Genomic DNA, 25,083 nt, shown 5'->3' on the forward strand with positions numbered 1-25,083 from the left:
CAGTAATTAATGATACTGTCAAATTAATTAACCCAAGTCTTTGTCCACAGGAAAAAAAAACTCTCTGATGTCAATACTGCTGTTTACTAGTCCTTGATCAAGCTCCACAGACCCAAACCTTCAGTGGGGACACAGGGACACCACTGACAGATGACTCTAATATGTCCGCACCTATTAAGCCACCACCATTTGTTAACAAACCTTCTCACGGTAACATACCCTTCGATAATATGTCTAGCGAATTCACAGCTCTCCAAAATCTAGCATTCTTTTAAATAGATACAAGCCTGAGAACACCAGTGGATCTTTCACATTCCCTACAATACCTTTTTGATACCCTTTTGAATTATGGTGATGAAACACAAGACAAATGCTGTAGGATTTCATTAAGCCACTTAATAAATGGCCCTCATTAAAACGCCAGTTCCCTTGTCCTTGTCTATAAGGACTCCAACTAATCCAAATGCCCACATATACATTTCCATATTATCACTTTAGAGGATTCAGAAATATTTTCTTACACCTAGCACAGCTTTTGTTCCATTTAGAATAATTACCCTCTATCCCATTTCTGACTTTCAAGAAAAACAAGACACTTAACTGACCCCAGGAGGACCCTCTCAAGGGCATCAGGCTGCAAAAGCCCGTCTGTGAGCTCACAACTTAAGCTGATGTAATCTGCTACAAGAAGCTGACTTCTATTTTTAAGTTATACCCTTTTACTCTGCCTTCAAAGGGCACATATATCACACGTTGTAACTGCTCATAAAATACTTTGTGGCCTCCTCTCCCATCCATTTCCCTCCTGGGGTGCATCACACTGTCAGGAGCGTTTCCAATGGCAACAGCAGCCCAGCCCTGCCCATTTAAATGCATCCACCATTTCCCATTATTTGGTCTTCAGGAGAAGAGCTACACACGGCCCCACTCTCCAGGTGTCTTGTTTACCATGGTAATTTTGACAAGGAACAGATGACTAGCAGGGTCCTTCTTGAGGGCTGAGATCAAGCTTTCCCACCTCTTTGTATTTCCATCCCCAAAGATAGGCACTTAATAAATGCTTAGATTCCATATATATGGAATCTAAGAAAAAAAAATGTCATGAAGAACCTAGGGGTAAGATGGGAATAAAGACACAGACCTACTAGAGCATGGACTTGAGGATATGGGGAGGGGGAAGGGTAAGCTGTGACAAAGTTTCTACCAAACGTAAAATAGCTAGCTAGTGGGAAGCAGCCGCATAGCACAGGGAGATCAGCTCGGTGCTTTGTGACCACCTAGAGGGGTGGGAGGGAGGGAGACGCAAGAGGGAAGAGATATGGGAACATATGTATATGTATAACTGATTCACTTTGTTATAAAGCAGAAACTAACACACCACTGTAAAGCAATTATACTCCAATAAAGATGTTTAAAAAATAAAAAAGAAAAGAAATGCTTACTAATCTTGCCACCGAGAGCTCTGTCATCGGGCCCATGTGCTCAAAGGGTGCCAGAATGAAACCAGATCATTTGCTTTGTTTAATTTTAAGTTTTTCATTCATCATTTCGGTCATGCTCACTGCGTGTTATTTAAAAAGTTGCTTAGCATCTTGAAAACACTAGGAAAAATGCCTTGGTTGTAAGTGAAAGTACATTTGATCTTGCTCTTCATTTATTTATACTTATTCTGCTCATTTCTAAAAACGAATGAAGAGCTCTGTAATTAACGTGGTGCTGTTACTGAGTCTGGCGGAGGTCAGAACAGGACATTTATTTCTCTCTGGTCCACTTCCCTCTTCACTCCCTGGGTATCCCTGTCTCGTCTGTGGCTCGCCCAGCCTCAAGGCTTGGGCCCTTCCAATCCCTTCTCCCCACTGAAATCTGAGCGAGCTTGTGAGAACACAGATTGGATCACTCCCTTCCCCTTCTCAACACCCTTCATTCCCCTCAGCCCTCAGGGAGATGTCCCTTCAGCTGTGGTCTGCTTATCTGCCCCCCACCCCCTTTGCCTTTCACACTCTGGTTGCAGGGATCTAAAAGGAGCTAATCTCATCCTGTTTGCCTTCACCTAAAGGCCTTTGTCCACATTGCTTCCTCAGACTGGCACTCTGCTCTGCTGTCCCTAGTCCCTCCACCCTGCTTCTTCCCTCTCATCCTTCAGGGCTAGTTTAGATGCCACTTCCTCCAGGAAGCCCGCCCTGGGTGTTCCTGTGGCACCATGTGCTACCTGAGACAACGGTTCACCTTACCACACCGTGTTTACTTGCTCTGTCTCCAAGTGACTGCCCGGGACAGCAGGGCAGCCTCTGTGTCTGCTCACTCACTACTGTATCCCGCTGCAGGTGGCCTGGCACAAGGTGGGCTTCAATATCATTTGCTGGATGAATGAATAAATGAATAAGTGCACACTAAAGGTTGCAACCAGCCCGGGGCGGGGCGTCACACTTGCCAAGTATGAATTAGAATGTTGTTTCCTCAGAAAGTATGAACCCAAAGAACAGAATTTAGTTCAGGATTCATCAGTTAGAATGTGAGGGAGGCAGCTGGCTCTGAGGAGACTAAATTCCCCCTCCCACGGTGACTCCAAAGGAGCTGGACCACTCTCCCAGAGGACTCAGAAAACACATTTCAGTAACACTTTCCTGAGAGATAAATGGAGACTCTGTTTAAAATGGAATCCCACTGGGACAAAACACTAAAGCTGACTCAAAGTTGAGATTCATGCTATGAACTCCATGCAAATAGCAACCTCCACAATTTAAATTCATTCCAAAGAGGGCAGCAAGCCACAAACTAATAATGCTACTTCTTACCTGCAAAACCGTATATATCAATTTCCCAAACATTGTAAGGTCAGTTGCATGTGGTGGGAAAGCTCTACAGGTGTGAGAAGGCATGAATCTGGCACTCAAATGCCATGGCTCGCTTCTGGCCATCTGATATGGGTGCTAACTTGGACCAGGTGCTGGGCTTGCCCTGGGATTGTGGCAGGAAAGAGAACTAACCGTGTCCCTGTCCTTGTGGAGAGTCTAGTCTAATCAAATATACACTTGAATACAGACTTCTTTTAAAAAATTATTTCTCTAAATTCTAAGTACACCATGTTCAGCTATTAAATTAAATCCAGCACACATGGGATTGTGGAGTAAGGCATTGCTTCAGCTACTTCTGCATGGCAAAGGATTTTTTTTATTTTTAAAAAACCCATATTTTCCAAAATCGACAGATTGATGACACTACAGAGTGGGTAATGTTTCAACATTCAAACCGAATGACAAAGGGCTTGGTTTATTTCATCCTTACACAGCTAGTAACCACCCTTCAAAACAAAACCAAATAAACACAATTTCATGTGAAATTCTCCTGCCTTCCAAAATAATTTTATGTTTACTTTATTACTTAGCACATAGAAAGTGCACAATAAATGTTTGTTGAATGAATAAATCACAGGAGAGTTGTTACTATGAAAATGCTTCGTCGATTTTAGGTATGTTCTTTAATTCCCTTCCTTTTCTCTCTTAAAGAAAAAATTATGCATATTTTCTAGGATTCTGACTTTCATTTCCCTGTCTGATCTTGTGCTAGTTACTTAGGTATCGTTATCCTCCTCTGTAAAATGAAATCTGTGTCTTGGTTATTGTGAGGCTTAAATGAGGTAACAGATAGAGAGTGACTGGCATCACACCCTGCAGATAATGTTGGGTTTTTTGTTTCCTTTTTCCTTTTTTAACCTTTCCACTCCATCCTCCTCCAACCCCCAAATAAAGTGTCAAAGACAAACCAAATTAACCAGCCTGATTAAAAAGTCAGGAAATTTCAAATGTAGCCTGGGCTTGCCAACATCTAGCGATCAACCTTTGAAAAGTTTTATTTACTATTTTGGGGCCTAAGGTTTTCTCTTTTATAGAATGAGTGAGTTTCACTAGCTCATCTTTAAGGAACTTCTCAGTTCCGATTTTCCACGAGCTCAGAAACCTGCCTTACTAAGGAATTGGATATTGCTAACACACTAATGCCATCTACGATCAGAAAGAAAATGGACTCTGAGTCCCTTCATAGAGATGGATTCTAAATTACAAACCAAAGTAAAACTTGCCTTTTAAAAGAATTTGTGTCAATCTAATACCTGGGTCAACAATTGGTGACCCTATTATTAAGCAACAGAAGGTCCCTCTTTTCCCCCTCTCCACACATTCCCCCCATCCTCCCACATCCCACACATCTAACCTCCTGCACACCAGCAGGGTTTCCCATTCACAGCTCTGCAATGATGTACTTAGAAATCTAGGTATTTTAAGCAATACCACAATTACAAATGGATCATTTGAAATGAGTTAGACAATTGACACAATATTATGTCAAACCTAATATTTGCTTGATTTTTTGGTCTTTCATACCCTGAAATATATCCAAGTCGACCAAACAAAGACCTACCAAGGTTATACACACACACACACACAAATCTCGCTGCATTTTCATAAATATTCAGTGTATGACTGCCACCTAGTGGTGCAATGTATCCTCGCAGGACCAAATCTCCAAACAGCTAAATGAACACGGACACTTAAACACACAATGAAACATTGTTCCTCTGCTGCTCACCAGTCATTTCAGGGAAATTTAAGAGCATATCCATCTCCTCAGCTATCTATTTTGCCCATACAAATAGCTGAAGGGTCTGCTGCAGATGGAGTCAATGCCACATTATTTAATCCTACAACTAAACGCAACAAAGGTGCATTATTACTCTATTAATTTTAATATTCATTAGCAATTAAAAAGGATTTCCCCAATAGTCTGTTCTTACCTTCCGGTTTCATTTGGTCTAATCTTGATTTTTAGTTATGCATGAAGAAGCATCTACAAGTGACAGCCTTACAAAAAGTGCACATTACATGAAAATCTGACTTTAATTAAAACCAGTTACTAAATCCCAGCAATTTCCAGCTGTCTCTTCTATCTTATCCTTAGAGAATTATAGATCACATTAATTGGTATTCTGTCACGTAAAGAGACACCAGCAATGATTAATTGCATCCTTGGTGCTTTTGATTTACATCTTCTTTACTAGAGGGATTCAAATCACATCTCATTACCTTCCAGCAGGTACCCCTTTTGTTAACCCTCATGAAATCTCCTACCTTCCTGAACTTCTCCATTTGCTTGTAGAGGTCTGGATCAAGCTCCTGGGACACGTCCTTCATCCATAATAACGCCCCTCTGTATTCAGTCCGGCACTGCTCCATGCGGTTCACGGTCAGCCAAGTGTCCGAGATGGCCCGATGCCGGAAAGTCTCCACTTCTTGGTGAAAGCGACACAAAGGATTTCGCAAGGCCAACCTAGACAAGAGGGTAAAGCCACAATAGTGAAACTAAGAGGGCCAGCAATCTGAATCCTTGATAGCTTACCAGTCTTAAACTCATGAGCCTAGAATAGTGCCTGAAACATGGCCGAGGCTGCAGAAATACTTGCTGAATTATAACTGAAAAGTATGTGAGCTGATGAGTCAACCAGAGATGATTATCCATGTACTGATCCCTTAGATTACTGTTACTTAACTATCACTGGGGAGTCTCTCCATCAGTATTGTTGGGGGTGGCCTCATGCCCAGGCAGAGTACTTCTTTAAAGCTGGAACCAATCTTGTGTTAACGGAGGAAGGTCAAGGCATGACTATTTCCCATTTCTTGGCCACTCCCTGCCCTCTGCCTCCCTGAAGCCTGGCTCTTTGGGAAGGCATGGATGTGTGCAGGATGAGGTCTCCCTGTCTAGGCCATTCTGGATTACTCTCCAAAGGCCAGGGCATCTGCTGCTTGCTTCAATAGTCACAGAGAATGAAGTACGAACAGAAGCATCTTTAAATGGTCTAGGAAGTGGGAGAAGTACATTTACTGAGGGTCTACTGTGTTAGGCACTTTCAGATAGGTTATGTGATTTGATTCTTATTTAAAAACAAAAAACAAACTTAAGGATACTACACCAGAAATGAATGTATATTATACAACGAAGTGGGTATAAAATAATTATAATACTGGTCATAACATACCATTATTTATTCAGCAAAAATTGTTTGATGCATATCAAACTTTGGATAAAATATTTATTTGGGAGGGGAAGGAGGATAGTGCTTCTTTCATCTTCCTCCCCCAAATGAGTAATGTCAGATGAATTATACTCTTAAAATACAGTAGTTTCCATGAAGCTGTGGGGCATAGGTTCAAAAAATAAAAGATTAGTATTTACGTCTCAATTTAAGTGCAAACTTGTTAAGGTGAAGGGAAAAATGGTGTCAGTGAGCTGAAGTCAACTCTTGGCAGCTCCATCAATGTCTGAAGACATATGCAGAGCGCTCTAAGATTATAGATGGGGCAATAAACTGTTTAAAAGAAAAAAATTCCTTTTACTATTTTCTCTGGTTTTCCTCTTATCTGTAAAGCATCATTGTTAAATATTCAGCACTTCTCTAAAAATAGCTTGCTCACATCATCCTACCTAGATGTTGCAGGCTGTTTTCAAAAACATATTTTTGTGCCATAAAGTAAGCTTGTGTTTTATCACCATTGGATTAAATTTAATACTCACTTTTCATCAAACTGAATGGGCTGTTGTGGCAATGACTACCAAATAAGTCAGTAAAACAAATGCTGGTATGAAGGTTTATAAAATTGGAGACTTCTATTTAAAGAAAGAGTCCTCAGCTGTTCCTCTAAGAATCCTGTTCATTTCTGGTCTCCTTTATCTCTTCCTTTAGAGTTTGCCAATTTTTCTAAACTGGCTGAAACAGAGTCTTGTGAATAAAATATTCTTGATTTCTTTGACTGTTATAAAGTTAGAAACCTTTGAAGATATAATGACATGATGATAGGTGTTCAGATCTTGAAGAAAAGAAAGAGGCATATAAAGTCACCTCATTTTTTTCTGTAACTTGTTTCATATAAAATCAGAAAGGTGAAAACCCATTCACTTGTGGTATAAGGGACTGAGTCTAGACCAAGAAAAAATCCAATAACCGGAAACATCAAACTTCAGTGAAAGACTGGCCCACGTTTCCATTCACTAAAATCTACCCAATGGGAATAATTAATAAAGCACCTAAAGGTCTAATCCAAAGACGTTTTATTCTTTAGTAGGAAAAGGTAGAAGTGGACACTAGCGGACAGAGGGCTTGGGTTAAACGTATCATGGCATGCCCAGATAATGGAATAATATGCTATGGACGTTTTTAAAAAGGTATACATGGACATAAAAAAAGTTAGGATTATTTGAACAAAAAATCAATTTGCTAAATAATCAGTATGCAATACTATTCAAAAATTGTATGGTATGCTGCTGTTTATATTAAAAATATATTCTGGCAAATCCCAAATTATGTCCATTCGAGGTTTGAGAATTCAACTTTATGGGAGTTTTATGTAATTTTCTTACTTTCCTCATGTGCAGAGAGGTAGTTTGGATTTCATGTGCCTCATGAGCAGTTGAGTACCATGGAATCAGAGTCATCTTGCAGGAGGCCACCTTCCAAATTGCAAGCTGTCCAAGCTACACTAATTTATGGATACAGGGCAGTTTGCTGGTTTACAGTATCATTTACATTGTTTTGGTTGATTTCTTTTACTGTTTTTGTCTGTATCCAAAGGTTAGACTATATAAACTTAAGGTACCATATGTTCTGTGAGATAACTTTGTACAAAACTATGCAAGTGTATAACTGGATAGCAACATTATAAAATAATTATATGATCAGTAACAGTAACTCTTGTGGTGATTGTGTCCAAGGATTTGGCTTGTTTCCCATAAATGGATGGTAATCTTGGCATGAAGGTATGTATAAGAATTTTTCCCACTGAAATTAGTGATAATTATATGTATAATTTAAGAAATATATAATGCTTATATATTTATAAATAAATATATAAGAATTTATGAAAGATTTTTCAAGAATCAATGATCCTTGTAAGACTGGGGCAAGCGTATATGCATTGAAAGTATCTATCAAGGGGTTAAAAGCAAGTCAATCTCTATTAGCAAAATTTGGGTTGTTTTTAATTTTCTCCTTTTGGTCTGTTCCTGTTTTAAAATTTTTCTAGAATGAGTATGTATTATTTTTGCAAGGAAAACAGTTATAAATAAGATTAAAAGGTGCAATTAAAGATTATAAACCAATGCTTCTCTTGGAAAACTGGGGTAGAGAACTATTGGAAATTGTTGCATTCAACTATGAAAGTTGGGGTCCAAATGTCATTAGAGTGAACCAGAATGCTCAGGAGGGGGAACCACTGAAAAATGCACACGTTTGGTTCTCTTTCTTTCCACCCCACCTTTCTTGGATCTTCATAGGAACACCTGTATAACAGGTGGTGGCCTGCTTTTGGCCCACTGGGAGAGAAAGCAGTGAGGAAAAATTAACAGCAGAAGAAAATGTTGGACAGTTTGGGCGAGTGAAATTTTTGTGGCCCGAATATTTTTGGAGACTACCTACAAGCCTTATTTAGGTATGAAGTCTGCCTAATATTAGTGACTGAAATTTTGGGGGGCTTGTTAGTTACTGGGGAAGGAGGAGGAGAGAAGGAATGTCACCTTCTCAGATACAAAGTGTGACTCTGTGCAGTGGCTCCTGTTTATTCTACAGGACCTTGAACGTAAGTTATGGCAGTGTTAAAAAAGAAATCACTGATCTATTACAATTTTCTCTTCACCAGAGCTTCTCAAACTTGAGTGTGCATGGAAAACAACTGGGGACCCATTAAAATGCAGATTTGGATTCAGTAATTCTGGGGTGGGGCCTGGATTCTGCATTGCTAACAAACTCTCAGGTGAGGCTTTTGATGCTGCTGATCTAGGGTCTGAGCAGAACCGCGGAGGGCATCTTGAAAAGCACCCCTCTCAAGCTAACTGCCCCCAGAGGGCACTCGGGGAACCCTTCTGCCTGGTCTCATTAGGCTCTTGCTTTAGTCAGCTGCTGGAAGGGGATTGGATGGATTGCTATGAAGAACACTGAAGGTCAAATATAAGCCTAGGATAGCACTCACAGTGACTGGTGTATAACTATAGACCAGAAGAAACAGGAAAACATTTTTTAAAAGTTAATAGGGAAGGAAAAAGATTATACATGTTATCTGAATCAGAGTTAAGTACGAACAGACTAACAACTGTGAACAGAGGAGCTCCTCAATCACAGGCAAGAGTCTTCTAAAGCCCAGTAGGAGGTTCCCTTCATGAATGAGTGGGTCCCAGGTTCTCAGGAGACCTCCCCCAACAACAGAGCCCCAGTGCAGGCCACACACCTTTGCTGGGAAGAAAAGCAGAGGGCCTTTCCTGTCGCTTGCATCATTTTTCCTGCTCTGGTTTTATCCTGGAAGCCTTGGGATCGGAGAAATTTTCCCAGTTCGTTTTCTTCTTGAGACAAGACTGATGGAGAAAAGACCAAAAGGAGTCATGAACAATGAACATTTTTATGACAGAGAGGAGAGAGACAAATCACAAGGTCCTCTCTCTTCTAGAGGCAAAAACGAGATGAAATTAAATCCAAGTGGAAGGCTACAAGGTAAGCCTCCACCGCATTTAACTTTCATGCTGTTCTTCCATTTACGAAACGAGAGATCAAATTCACTTGAGTGCATCTGTCAGTGCGTTTGGTGCTCTGTAATCAGAACCAGAAAATGACCTCTGTACTGAAAAGCGAGCTGATAATGTGCTGCTTCGAGCTGAAATAAAAGAGTTGGGTCTGTCAAGTATGACTGTGGGAATCTTTTGTGGCGGCCTATAATGTAGGGCCAGTTTCCCCCTATTATTCCCTCTTCCTGACTTTTTGATCCCTGCTTTCTGAGTTACATTCCACTTGATTGTAAAGCAATTCAAATACCTTATCCATGGCATAGGTCTTGGCTGGAGCAGGGGGTGGAGGTTGAGGGTATGTAGGTAATCAAGTTGGTGACTTGGTGGATTTTTAAAATGCAGGGCTGGAACCCAATCTGAATTGCTAATGCCTAATCTTGACCTTACTCTTTGTTCTTATTTTATAAAATTGAGGTATAACTGACATACAACATTGCATTAGTTCCAGGAGTACAACATAATGATTCAATATTTGCATATATTTGGCCTTATTTTTTAAAGACAACCTCAGAGGGTGCTATTGGTGAGAAAGTGACTGGTACAAGCTCTCTACAGACTGATTTGGCAGTAAATATTAAAAAGTCAGAATTGTACACATCTTTTGACGTTGTACTTCTGTTAGGAGTAAACTACGTCCTGAGGAAGTAGTAAAAATGGGCACAAAGATGTATATACAGATATAATCATAGCCTAGTTATTTATAGTAGCAAAACATTCTCTTTCCCTACCTTGGGGACTGATTTGATCAATGCAGTGCATCCACACAATGGATGCATGGGCTGCTAGGCAGCTACTGGTCCGAATACACATTCACCAACAGCTGAGCCACAGGCACGCAGTGACACGGAGCTTCCCAGAATGGTTTTTCTCTGAACACAGACTTTGCTAGGGACACACTTTGAACACTACTCTTATTTCACATTTCTGTACTGACGCATTTATCAATCATTTGTCTCTAAAAATGCTTTCTAAATGCTACCAGGATTCTTGTCTGCTTTCATGAACAATCCAGACTTCTTTCAGAATGCATCCCATTCCTGACACTATCCCCCCAACAACAGCTGTAAAACATTAGCCAGGAACCAAGAATCCAAAAGTGAAGGTTAAAGCTACGACTGCTTCCTTATTAATTTGTGACTAGCTTACACTCAACATTCCACGGAGAAGAGGCTTTAGAATCCATTCTTCCTGATGGTCAGTGACTACCCTCCTTCCTCTTCTGTTTCTCAAAATCAAGTTCATTGGTTAAAGCCTAGCTCAAAAGCTACTTCCTCTGTGAAGCAGGTGATCCCTCTTTCTCTGTGACAGCAGCGCCCTCTCGGCACCTGGTACTGGGGTGTCCGTGGGTGGGCAACGTGTCTATCTTTCCCGTGAGAACCTAAGCTTTCTCAGGACAGGGACCTCATCCAAACTATGGATTCCCAAGACTGAGCATAGAGTCTTATTCAGGGCACTAATGAAATGCTTGTGAAATTGAACTAACTATAACTTCTGCCTTGTTATCGCTGTATACTTCACTCTAAATATTTATCTGATACTTATGTCCTGGTTCTAGGTAATTTTTTTAAATTCCTATAATTATATGAAGGTTTGTTGTTTTTTAATACCTTCCATTCTTCCTCCTCTCCACTTACTAATATGGGACTCAACTGCACAATAAGGAAAAATTTCACACTTTTGTTTATAACAGTATGAGGCTACTGTCACCTTTTTTACCTTGAAACCTCAAGTCACGTACAAATGAACACATGAACTTAAGGCTAGGAAGAAACCAATTCATGGTACCTGAATGACTACAAGGGTGGTGAAATGTACTCTTTCCTAAATAAACCTAAGTAGACTGAAGCACTTGAGAATCCATTTTTGGTTATTTTACACACTTGAGGATTAAACTTGGACTGGAAAGGCACGCTTCATTTTAAGAGCTGGAATCTGGTAATGGGCAGCGCTCCTCAGAGGGTGGTGGAAAAAGTTTGAGTGGCATCAGGCTACAGGTTAGATGACTTAGTGATGACTGTGTCATCTTCCAAGAAGGGATGTTCATTCCTTAATTTTAATTTTAAAACTCAAATACTGAAATAAATTTATAGAAGTTTAAAATTCAGGTGCAATACAGGTATCAGATAACTCAAATGTTTCTACTTACAAGGTTTCACTCAACTGGGACTTAATTCAGAGACAAATAAAAATCTTTTCATGTTTAACTCCTAATTAGATTTTCAGATGTGCCCTGATAAGGGAACCAAAGAACTACAAAACCAATTAGCTTGGCAGCATTAATTCACTTAGCACCAATTTATGGATGATCTCATATGTACTAGGCACTGTTCTTGACACTGGGAATAAAGAGATGGACAAGACACATGAGGACCCTGCTCTGATGCAGTTTATGTTCAAGCGGCAGCAGACAGAAAATAAAAAATACAAAACTCAAAACAAACTCAAAACACAAGAAGAAAAATACCAGATTGGGGGCGGGAGGGTGGCGAGTAAGAGAGAGTGATTGGTAGCTGCTTTGGGCTGGGTGGTCAGGGAAGGCATCTCTGAGCAGATGACCATTAAGCTGAGCTCTGAAGGATACGGGGCCACTAGAGACAATGAGGGCAGGGACATCCCAGATGGAGGAAACAGTGAGTGCAAAAGGCCTCAGGTCACATCGTGGGTAAGAGCAAAAGTGGCTGGAGAGGTGAACTGGGTCAGATTGTGTAGGAATTTGTAAGCCATGGAGTAGAAGTATACATCTTACTTTCAGTACTTATTGGAGGCTTTTCAGCAGAGAAGCAATATGATCCAATGTACATTTTTATTTATTTTTAAAAATAAATTTATTTTATTTTATTTATTTAGTTTTGGCTGCTTTGGGTCTTCCTTGCTGTGCGTGGGCTTTCTCTAGTTGCGGTGAGCGGGGGCTACTCTTCGTTGTGGTGACTTCTCTTGTTGCAGAGCACGGGCTCTAGAGCACAGGCTCAGTAGTTGTGGCGCACGGGCTTAGCTGCTCCGTGACATGTGGGATCTTCCTGGACCAGGGCTCGAACCCACGTCCCCTGCATTGGCAGGCGGATTCTTAACTACTGTGCCACCAAGGAAGCCCCAATGTACATTTTTAAGAAACCTTTATTTTGAAATAATTTTAGGCTGATAGAAAAAATTGTAAATAGGATACAGAGTTCCTGTGCACCCTTCTTCCCCTAATGTTATATAACCATGGTAGAATGATCAAAATTAGGAAAAAAACATTGGTACAATACCACTACCTAAACCACAATCTTATTGAATTTTCCTAGTTTTCCCATTAATGTCCTTTTTCTTTTCCAGGATCCCACATTGAGTTGTCAAGCCTCTTTAGTCTCCTTCAACCTGTGACAGTTCCTCAGGCTATTTTGTCTTCTATGACCTTGCCGCCCTTTAAGAGTACTGCTCAGGAATTTTGTGGACTGTCCCTCAACTTGGGTTTGTCTACTTTCTCATGATTAGACTGGGGTTACAGACTTGGGGGAAGGAAACCGCAGAGGTGGAGTGCCCTTCTTAGTGTTTCATATCAGGGCTACCGGAGATCAACACACATTATTACTGACGGTGTTAACCTCCATCATTTGGTTCATGTCATGTCTACTGGATTTCCCCACTGTAAAATTATGATTTTTTCCTTTTGTAATTATTAAAAATTTGGGGGGTAAATACAGAAGACTATGTAAAGGTCCAGTTTCTCCTCAAACTTTCACTAATTAAAACATCTTTCAGTTAATCTTGCCTGCCACAGTTCTTACTGTGGTATTTACCTAATGGTGATGCTGTGGTTCCCTCATTCTTTCTAGATTTATTAATTGCAATTATTTTATAAGCAAGAACTGTCTCTTCTCCCCCATTTGTTCTTTTTTGTTTTCTTAGAAATAATAGCAGCATTTAATAATGTGAATGGATATAAGCTTAACACAAAAGTCAGATATATTTTTATTCTCCAGCAGCAAAAATATAGAAAACATAATTAAAGAGGGGATTCCACGTAGAACTGTATCAAAGAAATATTACGTGCATAAGAATAAATCCAAAAAATGATACCCAATACCTGTAAAGGAAAAATTCTAAAACTCTGTGAAGCAGTATTCAAGAGTACCCAACTAAAAAGATATAAACTATGTTTCTGGATAGGAAGACTTAATATCATGAAAATATCAGTTTGTTTTTTTGTTTATTTCCAAACACACTTAATGGACATTTATCTTACTTCATGGGCTCTAACCTAATACAATCAGTTATTTACTTTGTTGCTCAAATTGTCCCAGCTTTGACCACTGGGAGCTCTGGGAGATTGCTGACTACGCTCTGACTGCAGTGCAGATGGTGGGCTGGAGAAGGAAAAAGTGGAGGCAGGGAGATCAGTTAGGAATCTGATGCAGCAAACCAAGTAAGAGTGCTGATGGTGGCCTGAACTAAGGCGGTGGCTGTGAAGAGGTACAGCAGGGAGAATCTGAAAGCAAAGTAGGTGACAAAATGGACCAGCATTTGTGGCTGACTGGATATGGGACAGAGGAATGTTGGGGGCAGTGTGTCATGTGTCTGGATTCCTCATACCCAAGACTATGGAGTTCTAGCCCTGGAGAAGTCTTAGCTCAAACACTTAGTAAATAGCAACACAGGTAATTTACAAAATTCTGCCTCTAAGTCCTAGGATTTTGTACTTCCGAAAAACAGTCTTCATAAAAGTTTACTAATGAAGGAAAATGCCCAACTGTTAATTTGTGATTACTGGAAAGAGGTTTGGCAGTAGTCAGAAACAAACTTCTCAGAGTTTAGTCTCAGAAATACAGAAATTGTACTCTTAAATGACCTATAAATGGAAATTTAAAAACATACTAACGTACAACTTGATATTTAGTATTTCAGAGACAACTTTGTTGGTAATTATTTTAAGATGGGATGACGATCGGAAAATCTTGTTCCCTAAAAAACTCAATATCTGACATAGAAAATGTTCAGGAAGAAGCGCTGTCAACAAAATATAGTCAATGAATTAACTGTTGCCTTCTTTCTCCATTTGGTCATTTTAAAATTGGACATAAGAGAGCCTGGGCAATCAAATAAAAACAATGCCAAATCCCAAGATATAAAACTGAAAAAACTTTTTTATAATTAGGAAAATAAATGGCACGTACTTATCCATGGTAGACTCAATGTAAAATTCTTCTGTTATGGTATTTGCATTGAAAAACAGCCTATGTAAAGAATTTCTGATAAAATGATTAAAGACCCCACCCCACCAATTAAAGAGCAAAGACAGACACTCCTAAACAGTAGTTTCCTTGTCTTGCTTCCTAAACATATAAAATTATATATTAAGGCAAAATATCCAATTTCTTACTGTCTATTTGGTCAATATTCACACTTATGGCATACTTACAACAGATTCTCTTTTGATAGAGTACAATTGCTTTAGACAAGTCCAGACAGGTTCTCTGAATCGAGTGAAACAGCTATAATAAAAATACAAACAAAATGCTAAACAAAACAGACAGCAGTGAAATAAAAAACAAATTATATTGAATATAACCATAGCATTTGACTTGCCCACTAAAAACAAGATCGTATGCCTAAATGAGCTTGGTGTTACGTGGTGTACTGAACAGAAAATGTGACCAAAGCTTTTAAATATGCCCCTATTTTTCTATATTTATTAGAATTCATCAGCTCTGCGATCTACATTGAGATCTGCAGAAGGATGATTTCCTCCAGACATTGAAATAATAGCTGAAAACCAGAAATCCTAAGTGAGGGGCCCAATTAGAGGACTTGGTAAACCAGAGACCCAATATTCCTTCATAATCGAATTTATTTCTTTTACCACTTACTGTCTTTTTTTTCAGATGGAAGATCTGTCAATTAAGCATCTTATTTAAAACACAACATTAGCTTACTTTGTGATCCTAATGCATTTTACAGCAGGCTTAAACAACTCTATAAAAACAAACATATCAATCAGCTGAATGTTCTGTCTGCTTTGAAGAGATCTGGTAAAACCGAGTTTAGCTAGCAGCTCCTATCACTCATTATTTTCCCAATTATTTCATAAAATATATAGAGAAGAAACCTAATGTCATGCTATGGCCATAACAGAGAAAATTAAGGGAAAAGCAGGTGGGCTGTATGGAGAAGAATCTCACTAGATTTTAACTTATGGTGGTTCTGGTCTTTGCTTCAGAAATGGAGACAGTTCAAAAGAAGACAGAACAATTGTAAACCAACTATACTCCAAAAAAATTTAAAAAGAAAAACAGAAGACAGAGCAGAGACTTTACACTTTCTCCATCCTCTGTCCACCGACTCAGAGACCAGGGCTGCTATCAATTAGAAAACCTGGAAGACAAACATTATGCCTCTGAGGAAGTAGGGCAAGGGATTCTTCTCTCTTCCCTGGCTTACTGGCCATGGTGATGTAGCAATTATGCCCTAGTACTACAAAGCACTTCACAGTTGGATCAAAACAGAAGATCGGCTTCATGATATAAATGATCAAATGTTCTAATAAAAATGAATGCATGCATATATACTTGAAAGATTAAAAACCATTCCTATGAATGCTTAATATGATAAATCTTGGTCATGTAAAGTATAAATTTTACTAAATCTCATGTCATTACACTTCCTCCTCTACCTATTTAGGGAAAAAACAAAAACCCTTTACCATAAAACAAAACAGAAAATCAGCAGTCTGAGTATGTTCCTTAACAAATGCTTGATAACAGTATTCTGGGTCACAAACTATCAACACATTCCTGAACACAGGAGCAAGGACGTTAAAAAAAAGTATGTTCAAGGGCTATTCTGCTGTTACTGTTCACTTTTTAAAAACTGAAATATAAATTAAATGCAATAAAATGCACACCTCTGGAGAGTTCAGTTCTGTGAGTTTGACAATTGTATACACTCTTGTAATCATACCCAAAGTAAGATAAGAAACATTTCCACTATCTAGTCAGTCTGCTCTGCTGTGGCAACCACTAAAAGACTTCTGTCACCACAGGTTAGTTTTGTCGGTTCTTGTACTTAAGAGCTGTTTTTCAGAAAATGATTTCATTAACAAGCAATTCTGACAAATATTTAAACTTAGTGAACATTTCTACATGAGCTTCCCAACAGACTGTAATAGAATCTGACCATCATTACAGCTTGGCATACAAGCTTTCTTTGCCAGCAGAATACAAGTTCTTGTTTCATCAGCTAGTCTTCTATGGATAACTTAGTTGAAAAGCACATCAAAATGGTCTGCACATCGTTTTCATATGCTTTATTGGTGGAATCCATTCTCCTTCTCTATAAACATCAACATCAGTATTAAAACATTCCTGCAACAGAAATCTTTATCATGTGTAAAATGATTAGTCACAGTTAAGTACTTTGGATGCTATGTGCCTAGGACAGCAGTTATTTTGATTAAAGTACAGTTGGTTTGGTGAAAACGCTTCTGCAAGAACCTAAATATAAACATAAAATGACTGTATTGTGTTTCACGTGCTAGAAAATAACATATTCAATTACTTTTTGAGTAATGCTTGTATTTACTAGGTTGTTAAGAGGAAAAAAAGATAAATCTAGAAGATGTGAAAAGCATATGCAACTTACAATCATTTCAATTCTATTTAGAATACTAAAATCAGAATAGAGGCTTCCTGGCTCTACTTTTCTCCGTTGAAGCAATCTCTGCTGGAACATCTCTGTCAAACCCAGCTTCTGTTAGAACAATTCCACTGACAGGAGAAAGGGTTGGGAACTCATCTTAACTGCATTAACACGTACGCTTATACAGTTAATACTTACTGAATGTGTACTGAGTGTCATGGAATCTGACCCCCTGGTGGAGGGAAGGCAGGCAAACAAACAGACACTTGAGATAATTCCATGAGAGATGAGTACTATGAATAGTGGCCCTGGGTCTGGTTCTACCGTCAGATGCACAGAATGAATCTTATCCCTCTTCCACAAGACAGGCCTTCCCAGAGAACTGACAATTAACATATTTCCCCTCAACCTCTCTGTTCCAGAATAACCATGGCTTGCACCACCCTGGTCACCCTTCTCAGAAAGCTTTATGAAATCTCGAGCTTTTGATTTTTGTCTCATTAAGTGTTCAGCTCAGTAACTTTAGCTTATGTATTAAATTTAGATATCATTCTGAATTCTTATCAGACCACGTGACATGTTATCTCTCTCTGTGCCCTGTCATTCACAGAAGTGTTAAGTATGCTTTTTAAATTTTGGGTTTTTTAAAATTAATTTTTCTTGGAGTATAGTTGATTTACAATGTTGTGTTAGTTTTCTGCTGTACAGCAAATGCTTTTTAAATTCTGATCTAAAGTACTGGCAGAATGTCCAGCAATCAGGGAATTAGTGGGCCTTTAACCAGTTGTACTAGTATTCAAGGATCATTCAGATATGAATTCAGCTTACTGTATTATTAACTAGTCTAATTAAATATTGGTTAATTCAATTCTAGAATTTTCCAGGATTCAATACAAGCTTATTAGACTCACTTTCCAGGATCTTTTGCCGTCATCCTGTTTTCTTTTTTTTTCTAAATGTAAACATTTGCCTGACCCTAGTGTTGCTATCACTGGCAATGGCTCTTTGAGTGCATTAATGTTTTTCAACAAACATTTATTGAGAATTTACCACATTCCATGCATTCCAACGAAGTGCTTGAAAAACAAATTAACTGAGGCATACTGGGGGTTACAGGAGAATTTGTGGGTTTTTAAAAAATATGCTGGGATTGAGTTAATCTGATCCTAGATTTTCCTTATGAACTAGCTGTTTGCAGTATGTTTTCAAATACAAAGCACACCTATGCTTGCCCCCGTGAATACATTCTCAGACCCTGAGCCTAGCAAGGTGGCTGTGCTGGGGCTGAGGGCAATGAAGCGCTCACCTCCAGCTTGGCATCCAGGTCTGCGTCGGAGGCAACGACGTGTTCGTCTTCCTTCTTCCCTGTGGCTTTAATAAAGGCCTGCTTCGTTTCCCAATACTTCTGCTGCATCTTATTTACAACTGATTTATCTTGAGCATATCGATCATGTAAGTCCCAGGGATAACTGCTAAAAGGCATTCGAAGAGCCATTTTACTCACGACTTTCAAAAAAGTTAAGATATTATAGTGTGAACAAATGTATCCAAACATTTACAACATTAATAAACATATAAGTACTTTCTTACATGGTTATTACACCAAAAGGTTAATCAAGTCTAACTTATACCAAAACCTTAAAAGTTAGTGAGGAAATTATGAAACTTTTGCAGGAAATTGAGAAACTAAACCTTGAGGAGTTTAGATATCCAAAGACTGGACACACTCCTTTCAGAAGTAGACAAAGTGAGGCCAAGTCAGGCAAGGGTGCCTCAAGCACCCCAGTGAGTCAGAGATAAAGCCGAACACCAATGTTCTCTCCAGCCCAGCATTACAGCCAACAATGAAGTGATGGCAGAAAAGTAGAGATAAGGGGCTGAAAAACAGCATACATCAAATCTGTATCACAGAGGTACCTAACACAGTCAAACTCATAGAATCAGAGAATAGAATGGTGGTTTCCAGAGGTTGAGGAGGAAATGGGAAATTACTAATCGACGGGCATAGAGTTTCAACGGTGCAAGGTGAATAAGTTCTAGAGATCTGCTGTACAACACTGTGCCTAGAGTTCACACCACTGTATTCTACACTTAAAAGTTTGTTAAAAGGGTAGATTTCATGTTTAGTATTCTTACTACAGTCAAATAAAATTTTGAAAAATAAAAAAGTATTAAAAAATTGATTATGGGTTTCTCATACTAAAACTTTAAATTCTTAAACATAAATGCTTAAAATACCGATAGGAAGCCATTCTTCAGGAACAGCACAGTGAAGATCATATCAAAAAGTATGTAAGGAAGAAATTGGAAAAAAAATCAATTCAGAATGAAATGGAGTTCTGTAAAAGTGACCAGGGTACCCAAATATTGACAGAAAGTTTGCCACTGGTGTTCCATCCCTCCTTGCTTTGTCTACGCCTCCCTCCTGTCTAAGGTTCCCGTCCAAAAGCTGACACAGGACCCCCAGGCATCTCCCTCTGCAGACATGTAACTTCTTCCACCCCATCCCATTAGCACTCAAAATGTGCCAGACTTGTGTCCTAAAACAGAAATTGCTTTATACTACTATACCAAAATATGTATCTCAAAACTCGATGATTTACACTCTCCTGCCAGATAACATTTACAAGTTTCAATTCACACATTTGTTCTTAAAAAATCAGTTTCAGATGACTTCCTTAGCAATGGTTATCTTTGGAAAGAGGAGAAGGATTATGGTTTACTTTATGTCTTTCTGCATCAATTCAAAGTTTGGAATAAGTCCAGATATTTCATGTACAGGCATGATGACTGTACTTAATAATATTGTATTCAACACTGGAAATAGGCTAGGAGAGGAGCATTACTCTTCATGTGCACTCATCACACACAAAAAGTGGTAACTATAAAAGGAGATGATATGTTGGGACTTCCCTGGTGGGGAAGTGGTTAAGACTCCGTGCTCCCAATGCAGGGGGCCCAGGTTCGATCCCTGGTCAGGGAACTAGATTCCACATGCATGCCACAACTAAGAGTTTGCATGCCACAACTAAGGAGCCCGTGTGCTACCCACCTGCTGCAACTAAAGACCCAGAGCAACCAAATAAATTAATTAAATAAATTTTAAAGATGGTATGTTAACTAGCTTGACTGTAGTAATCATTTCACTATGCATATCAAATTATATTGCACACCTTAAATATATATAATTTTTATTTAAAACATATAAATAAAAATCATTTTATTATGAGCTTAAATCAGAGAAAATAAGATGAAAATATGTATAACTTTTATGTAAAAGATAATCCCTCTACACAGTATGTGCATTAAAAGATGGTAAGAATATACTCCCCCAAACTGTGGCTATTTCAGGGGAAAGGAGTTTTAAGAGTGGGGACTAGGATGAATTTCTTTCTATTGAGGTTTTTGTTTTTGTTTTTTTTGCGGTACGCGGGCCTCTCACTGCTGTGGCCTCTCCCGTTGCGGAGCACAGGCTCCGGACGCGCAGGCTCAGCGGCCATGGCTCACGGGCCCAGCCGCTCCGCGGCATGTGGGATCTTCCCGCACCGGGGCACGAACCCGTGTCCCCTGCATTGGCAAGCGGACTCTCAACCACTGCGCCACCAGGGAAGCCCAGTTTTTTTGTTTTTTTGGTCAAAGGTCATGGATTAACAACAAAAAAATTCTATTTCGAGGGGGAAAAAAAGGACTTTAGAGGTCATTTAGTGAACATGCCTCACCCGTTATTTAACAAATGAGGAATCTTAGGTTTCAAAACGTTGAGAATCTTGCCCAAAATCACACAGGATTAAAATCCAAGGCTCTAAATCCCAGCGTAGTGCGCATTTCAATGTTCTCTGCAGCCCTTGTATTTCAGCAGCAAGCAATGAAGTGGCACAGTAATGGGAGAAGGACTATGGGGAAGGGCTCATCTCCTGGGACTCTCCAATCTCTCCTAGGTGGATGACAACTACCTACTTCCCTGAGCCTGCTGCCAGGATATGACAGCCATTACGAGGGTCACAGGATGAAGCCATCCTTTTGTCTTAATGAGGCAAGCTGGAACAATTAAAAAAATAGTCTGACAACTCTTACAGAGCTGTCAGATGGGGATACTCAGGGAAACTAAATCCCTTAGCTATTTATTAATTACCTTTTAAAGCTCATTACATTTTAAGACATGCAAAGTACTTTTAAAGTTTGACATTTGATATTACAGAGGACTTGGACCTGACTGCTTCTCTGCTGAGAGAGGAGGGATTACGAAGTATATTCCTTGGGGCGCTAACCATAGCACAGCGGTTAAGAATCCGCCTGCCAATGCAGGGGACACAGGTTCGAGCCCTGGTCCAGGAAGATCCCACACGTCGCGGAGCAACTAAGCCCATGCGCCACAACTACTGAGTCTGCGCTCTAGAGCCCATGAGCCGCAACTACTGAAGCCCGCACACCTAGAGTCCGTGCTCCGCAACAAGAGAAGCCACCTCAATGAGAAGCCCACGCACCGCAACGAAGAGTAGCCCCCGCTCGCCACAACTAGAGAAAGACTGCACGCAGCAACAAAGACCCAACTCAGCCAAAAATAAATAAGTAAATAAATTTATTTTAAAAAGTATATTCCTTATTATAATCAATTGTACCTTTGAAAAATGAAAATATGCAATGCACTTTTTCATGATACAAATTAAAGAAGGTAAAAAACGACAAAGATCTGCTTGCCCAGTGGATCAAGGTTTCAGAAGGGTTCAGAAACACTGCTTGTAACAGAACTGGAATTTATAAGTGGTTTAACATGCTGTTAGATGCTTTATAGGCATGTGAAAGGCAGTGATAACACTGTCATGTAATTACCACATCTATTTTATTCAGCATCATCTACTTCCAACCATGACTGGCTCCTGAATGTTCATGAAGGTTGAAGTCATGACTATATATTAATGAGTCTGAGTTATTTTTATTGTTATTTTATAGCTGCCCTATATAAAATTCCCCTATAACCCTAATATTTGAAGTTGTAAATAAGACAGATTAAAAAATGTATCAACTCATTACACTGAAAAAAACGGTGGTAAGAAAAGCCATTGTTAGATTCCCAGGAGAAAGTTACACATAAATGAATTTCTTAGAGAATATTTTTGATTATTGGTTTTCATATTACATTTAGTAGGGATACTGAAAACTTGACTATACTCAACATTGGGTATAGGCTAACAGGTTATTTACTGCTATTGTGACTCTTGATTTTTCCATTCAGTAGACATTTATTGAGCATATACTACATGCTTTCTTCTTTCACTAGCCTCTCCCAGTTCAGAAGAGACAACAAATTACTTACCATTTGTGTCCTGACATGTTTCCTTCTTCTTCCTTTTCTACTGTTGATGATTTGGGGAGAAAGGACAGGGAAAAAGCATGAGAGGATAAGTTATATTATAACCTGAAATAAAACAAATATGTTTAACAGTTACACACTATATTATAATTATACATTAATTTGACACATATAAAGTTTTTCAATCTAAGCCATTTCTAGTTGTATCTTGGGGGCCAAACATTATTACACAGTATCACTGTACCCCAATGTCTAGAGTAGTTTAGTTAAGTAATACTGGAAGAAATATCCTCAATGAAGTTTAAGAAGTGAACAGGCAAGTGGAATGAAAAAAGCAGGTTGCAAAACACTACATAAAATATGAGACCGTAACATTCCAAACAATACTCTATATTGTTGAAATATACAATTACAGAGTGAAGGTATAAAGAATTGCATATGAAGGACGAACACTAAATTCCAAACAGCAGTTACCACTGCAGTGGGGATGCGGAATATTATTTGAGAGGAGTATACAGGGACTTTGTACCCATAATATTTTCTTTGATAAGCTAGGTGGTGAGTATACTGCATCTGTCTGTCTCTTTACAGATTTTAAATCTTTCATAATCAGTATTTCTAGAAGGTAAACCAACACATTGCAAAAACAAACAAAAAGAATTGATAACCCAGAACAAGATACCAAGAAGTGTACAAAGGAGGAAAATGAGATTATTTCAATTTTGACCTACCAAGTACTGTATTTTCATCTCATTAGTAAATATGGGAGTCACTTGATACATTTGCCCCTCATTCCACTTGCCCCCCTCGTGGGAGCTAGCCAACCCCAGGGAGGGGCAGAGACAGCCAGCCCAGCCACACTTGCCTACCAGTTACTGGAAAGAACGGAGAGTTCGCTACCTAAAGGAATGGCCTCTGACCAGACACAGACTGCTGGCCACTGGAGTGAATGCTCAGAGTGTGAATGCTCTGGCTACTTCAACAACATAAACCCAATCGTTCTCCCTCTGCCTCAGAAAGGGTCCTAACAACCAGGATCCCTAAAATGATCAGAGTTTCCAAGGCTTTTTTTTTTTTAAATTTATTTATTTGGGTGCACCGGGTCTTAGTTGCAGCACATGGGATCTTTGCTGCCGCATGCAGGATCTTCATTTGCGTCATGCAGGTTCTTTAGTTGCAGCATGTGGGATCTAGATCGTTCCCTGACCAGGGATTGAACCTGGGTCCCCTGCATTGGGAGCGCGCAGTCTTAGCCACTGGACCACCAGGGAAGTCTCTCCAAGGCTTTTAAAAAATGTTTTGAGGGAACGCAATTGAGGTGTTGATATTCCAGGCTTCAGGTATGGGGACAGGAAAGAGGAAGGACATTTTCTTAGAGTGTCCGGATGCCTCTGAAATGACAGCATCCCGTAACCAGCATCTCTCTTCTTCCTGGAGAGCATCCATGTGCTTTTTGGCCATTTGCATATCTTCTTTGGAGAAATGTCTATTCAAGTCCTTTGCCTATTTTTTTAATTGGGTAATTTTTTTGTTATTGTATTATAGGAGTTCTTTATATATTCTGGATATTAACCCCTTCTTTGATATATGGTTTGCAAATATTTTCTCCCATTTGGTAGGTTGCCTTTTCACTGTTGATTGTTCTGTTTGCTGCAATTTTTTGATTAATTTTTGATTATTAATATATTTAACAATGAGTTCTTTATAGTATAATAGATAATAAAAATCACTAAACAAACTGCCCTTTTCCTGAACTTTCAGGCTATTCCCAGATTATGATGCCATACAGCAGTGTTCCTCACGGTATTGCTTACAAGTCAGTTACGCAGGAATCTTCTGGGGTGTTAACATGAAGATTCCTGGGCCCCATCCCTTACCTACTGAACTAGAATTTCTGGAAATGAGTTTGGGAATCTGCATTTGTAACAGGTTTTGCAAGTGATTCTTAAGCACATTAAAGTCTGAGAACCACAGCTAAATGGCACAAAGGAAAAATCCTCTCTAGAAATAGATCATTCTTGAACAAACTTCTGGATTATATAAGGCACTTGAACAAAGGAATCGTGGGTGGCAAAATCAGGTCAGCCTACAGGGGATATCTGAATGTCTCATGAGATGGCAGTTGCAGCCCGCACTTGCATCTCTTTTAATGTATGTTTCAGTCCCATACACCAGGGACAATTAATAAACATTTTAAGATTTACTGACAAAACCCATCTCACCTGGCCTATCACCTTCTAAATCCACAGTGTCAAAAGAACTATTTAAAAAAATTGTTATAATTCTCATCTGTTCATTCATTTCATTTCAACAGTTTGATTTATCAAACATGCATCGAGCATTTAATTAACATGTGGCAGGCACTGTCCCTGGCCTCAAGGAACCTAGAGTCTAGATCAGCTCTGTCCAATAGAAATATACTATGAGCTACATAAGTAATTTTAAATGATCTAATAACCATATTAAAAAAGTAAAAAAAAAATAAACCCACACATATATGGTCAATTAATTCACGACAAAGGAGCCAGGAATATACAATGGGGAAAGGACAGTCTCTTCAA

General features: G+C 39.2%; 1 protein-coding gene across 4 annotated transcripts in view; it reads right to left on the bottom strand.

Annotated features, from left to right (window-relative positions):
* ICA1 (islet cell autoantigen 1) overlaps nt 1-25,083 on the bottom strand; it is a 144,556-nt gene that overhangs the window by 104,354 nt on the left and 15,119 nt on the right. For 2 of the 4 annotated variants that reach the window (XM_082662008.1, XM_082662009.1), the window contains exons 2-6: nt 22,526-22,562; nt 18,518-18,683; nt 14,996-15,068; nt 9,267-9,390; nt 5,124-5,322 (exon numbers count right to left, since the gene is read on the bottom strand). In XM_082662008.1, the coding sequence (XP_082518134.1) occupies nt 5,124-5,322; nt 9,267-9,390; nt 14,996-15,068; nt 18,518-18,683; nt 22,526-22,542 (579 nt within the window). In that variant the 5' untranslated portion in view covers nt 22,543-22,562. Of the gene's footprint in view, nt 1-5,123; nt 5,323-9,266; nt 9,391-14,995; nt 15,069-18,517; nt 18,684-22,525; nt 22,566-25,083 lie in introns of all 4 variants that reach the window. The other 2 variants (XM_082662010.1, XM_082662007.1) reach the window with 2 other exon arrangements.

The sequence above is a fragment of the Grampus griseus genome, assembly GCF_964374135.1.
Source record: "Grampus griseus genome assembly, chromosome: 9".
In the NCBI taxonomy this organism is placed as follows: domain Eukaryota; kingdom Metazoa; phylum Chordata; class Mammalia; order Artiodactyla; family Delphinidae; genus Grampus; species Grampus griseus.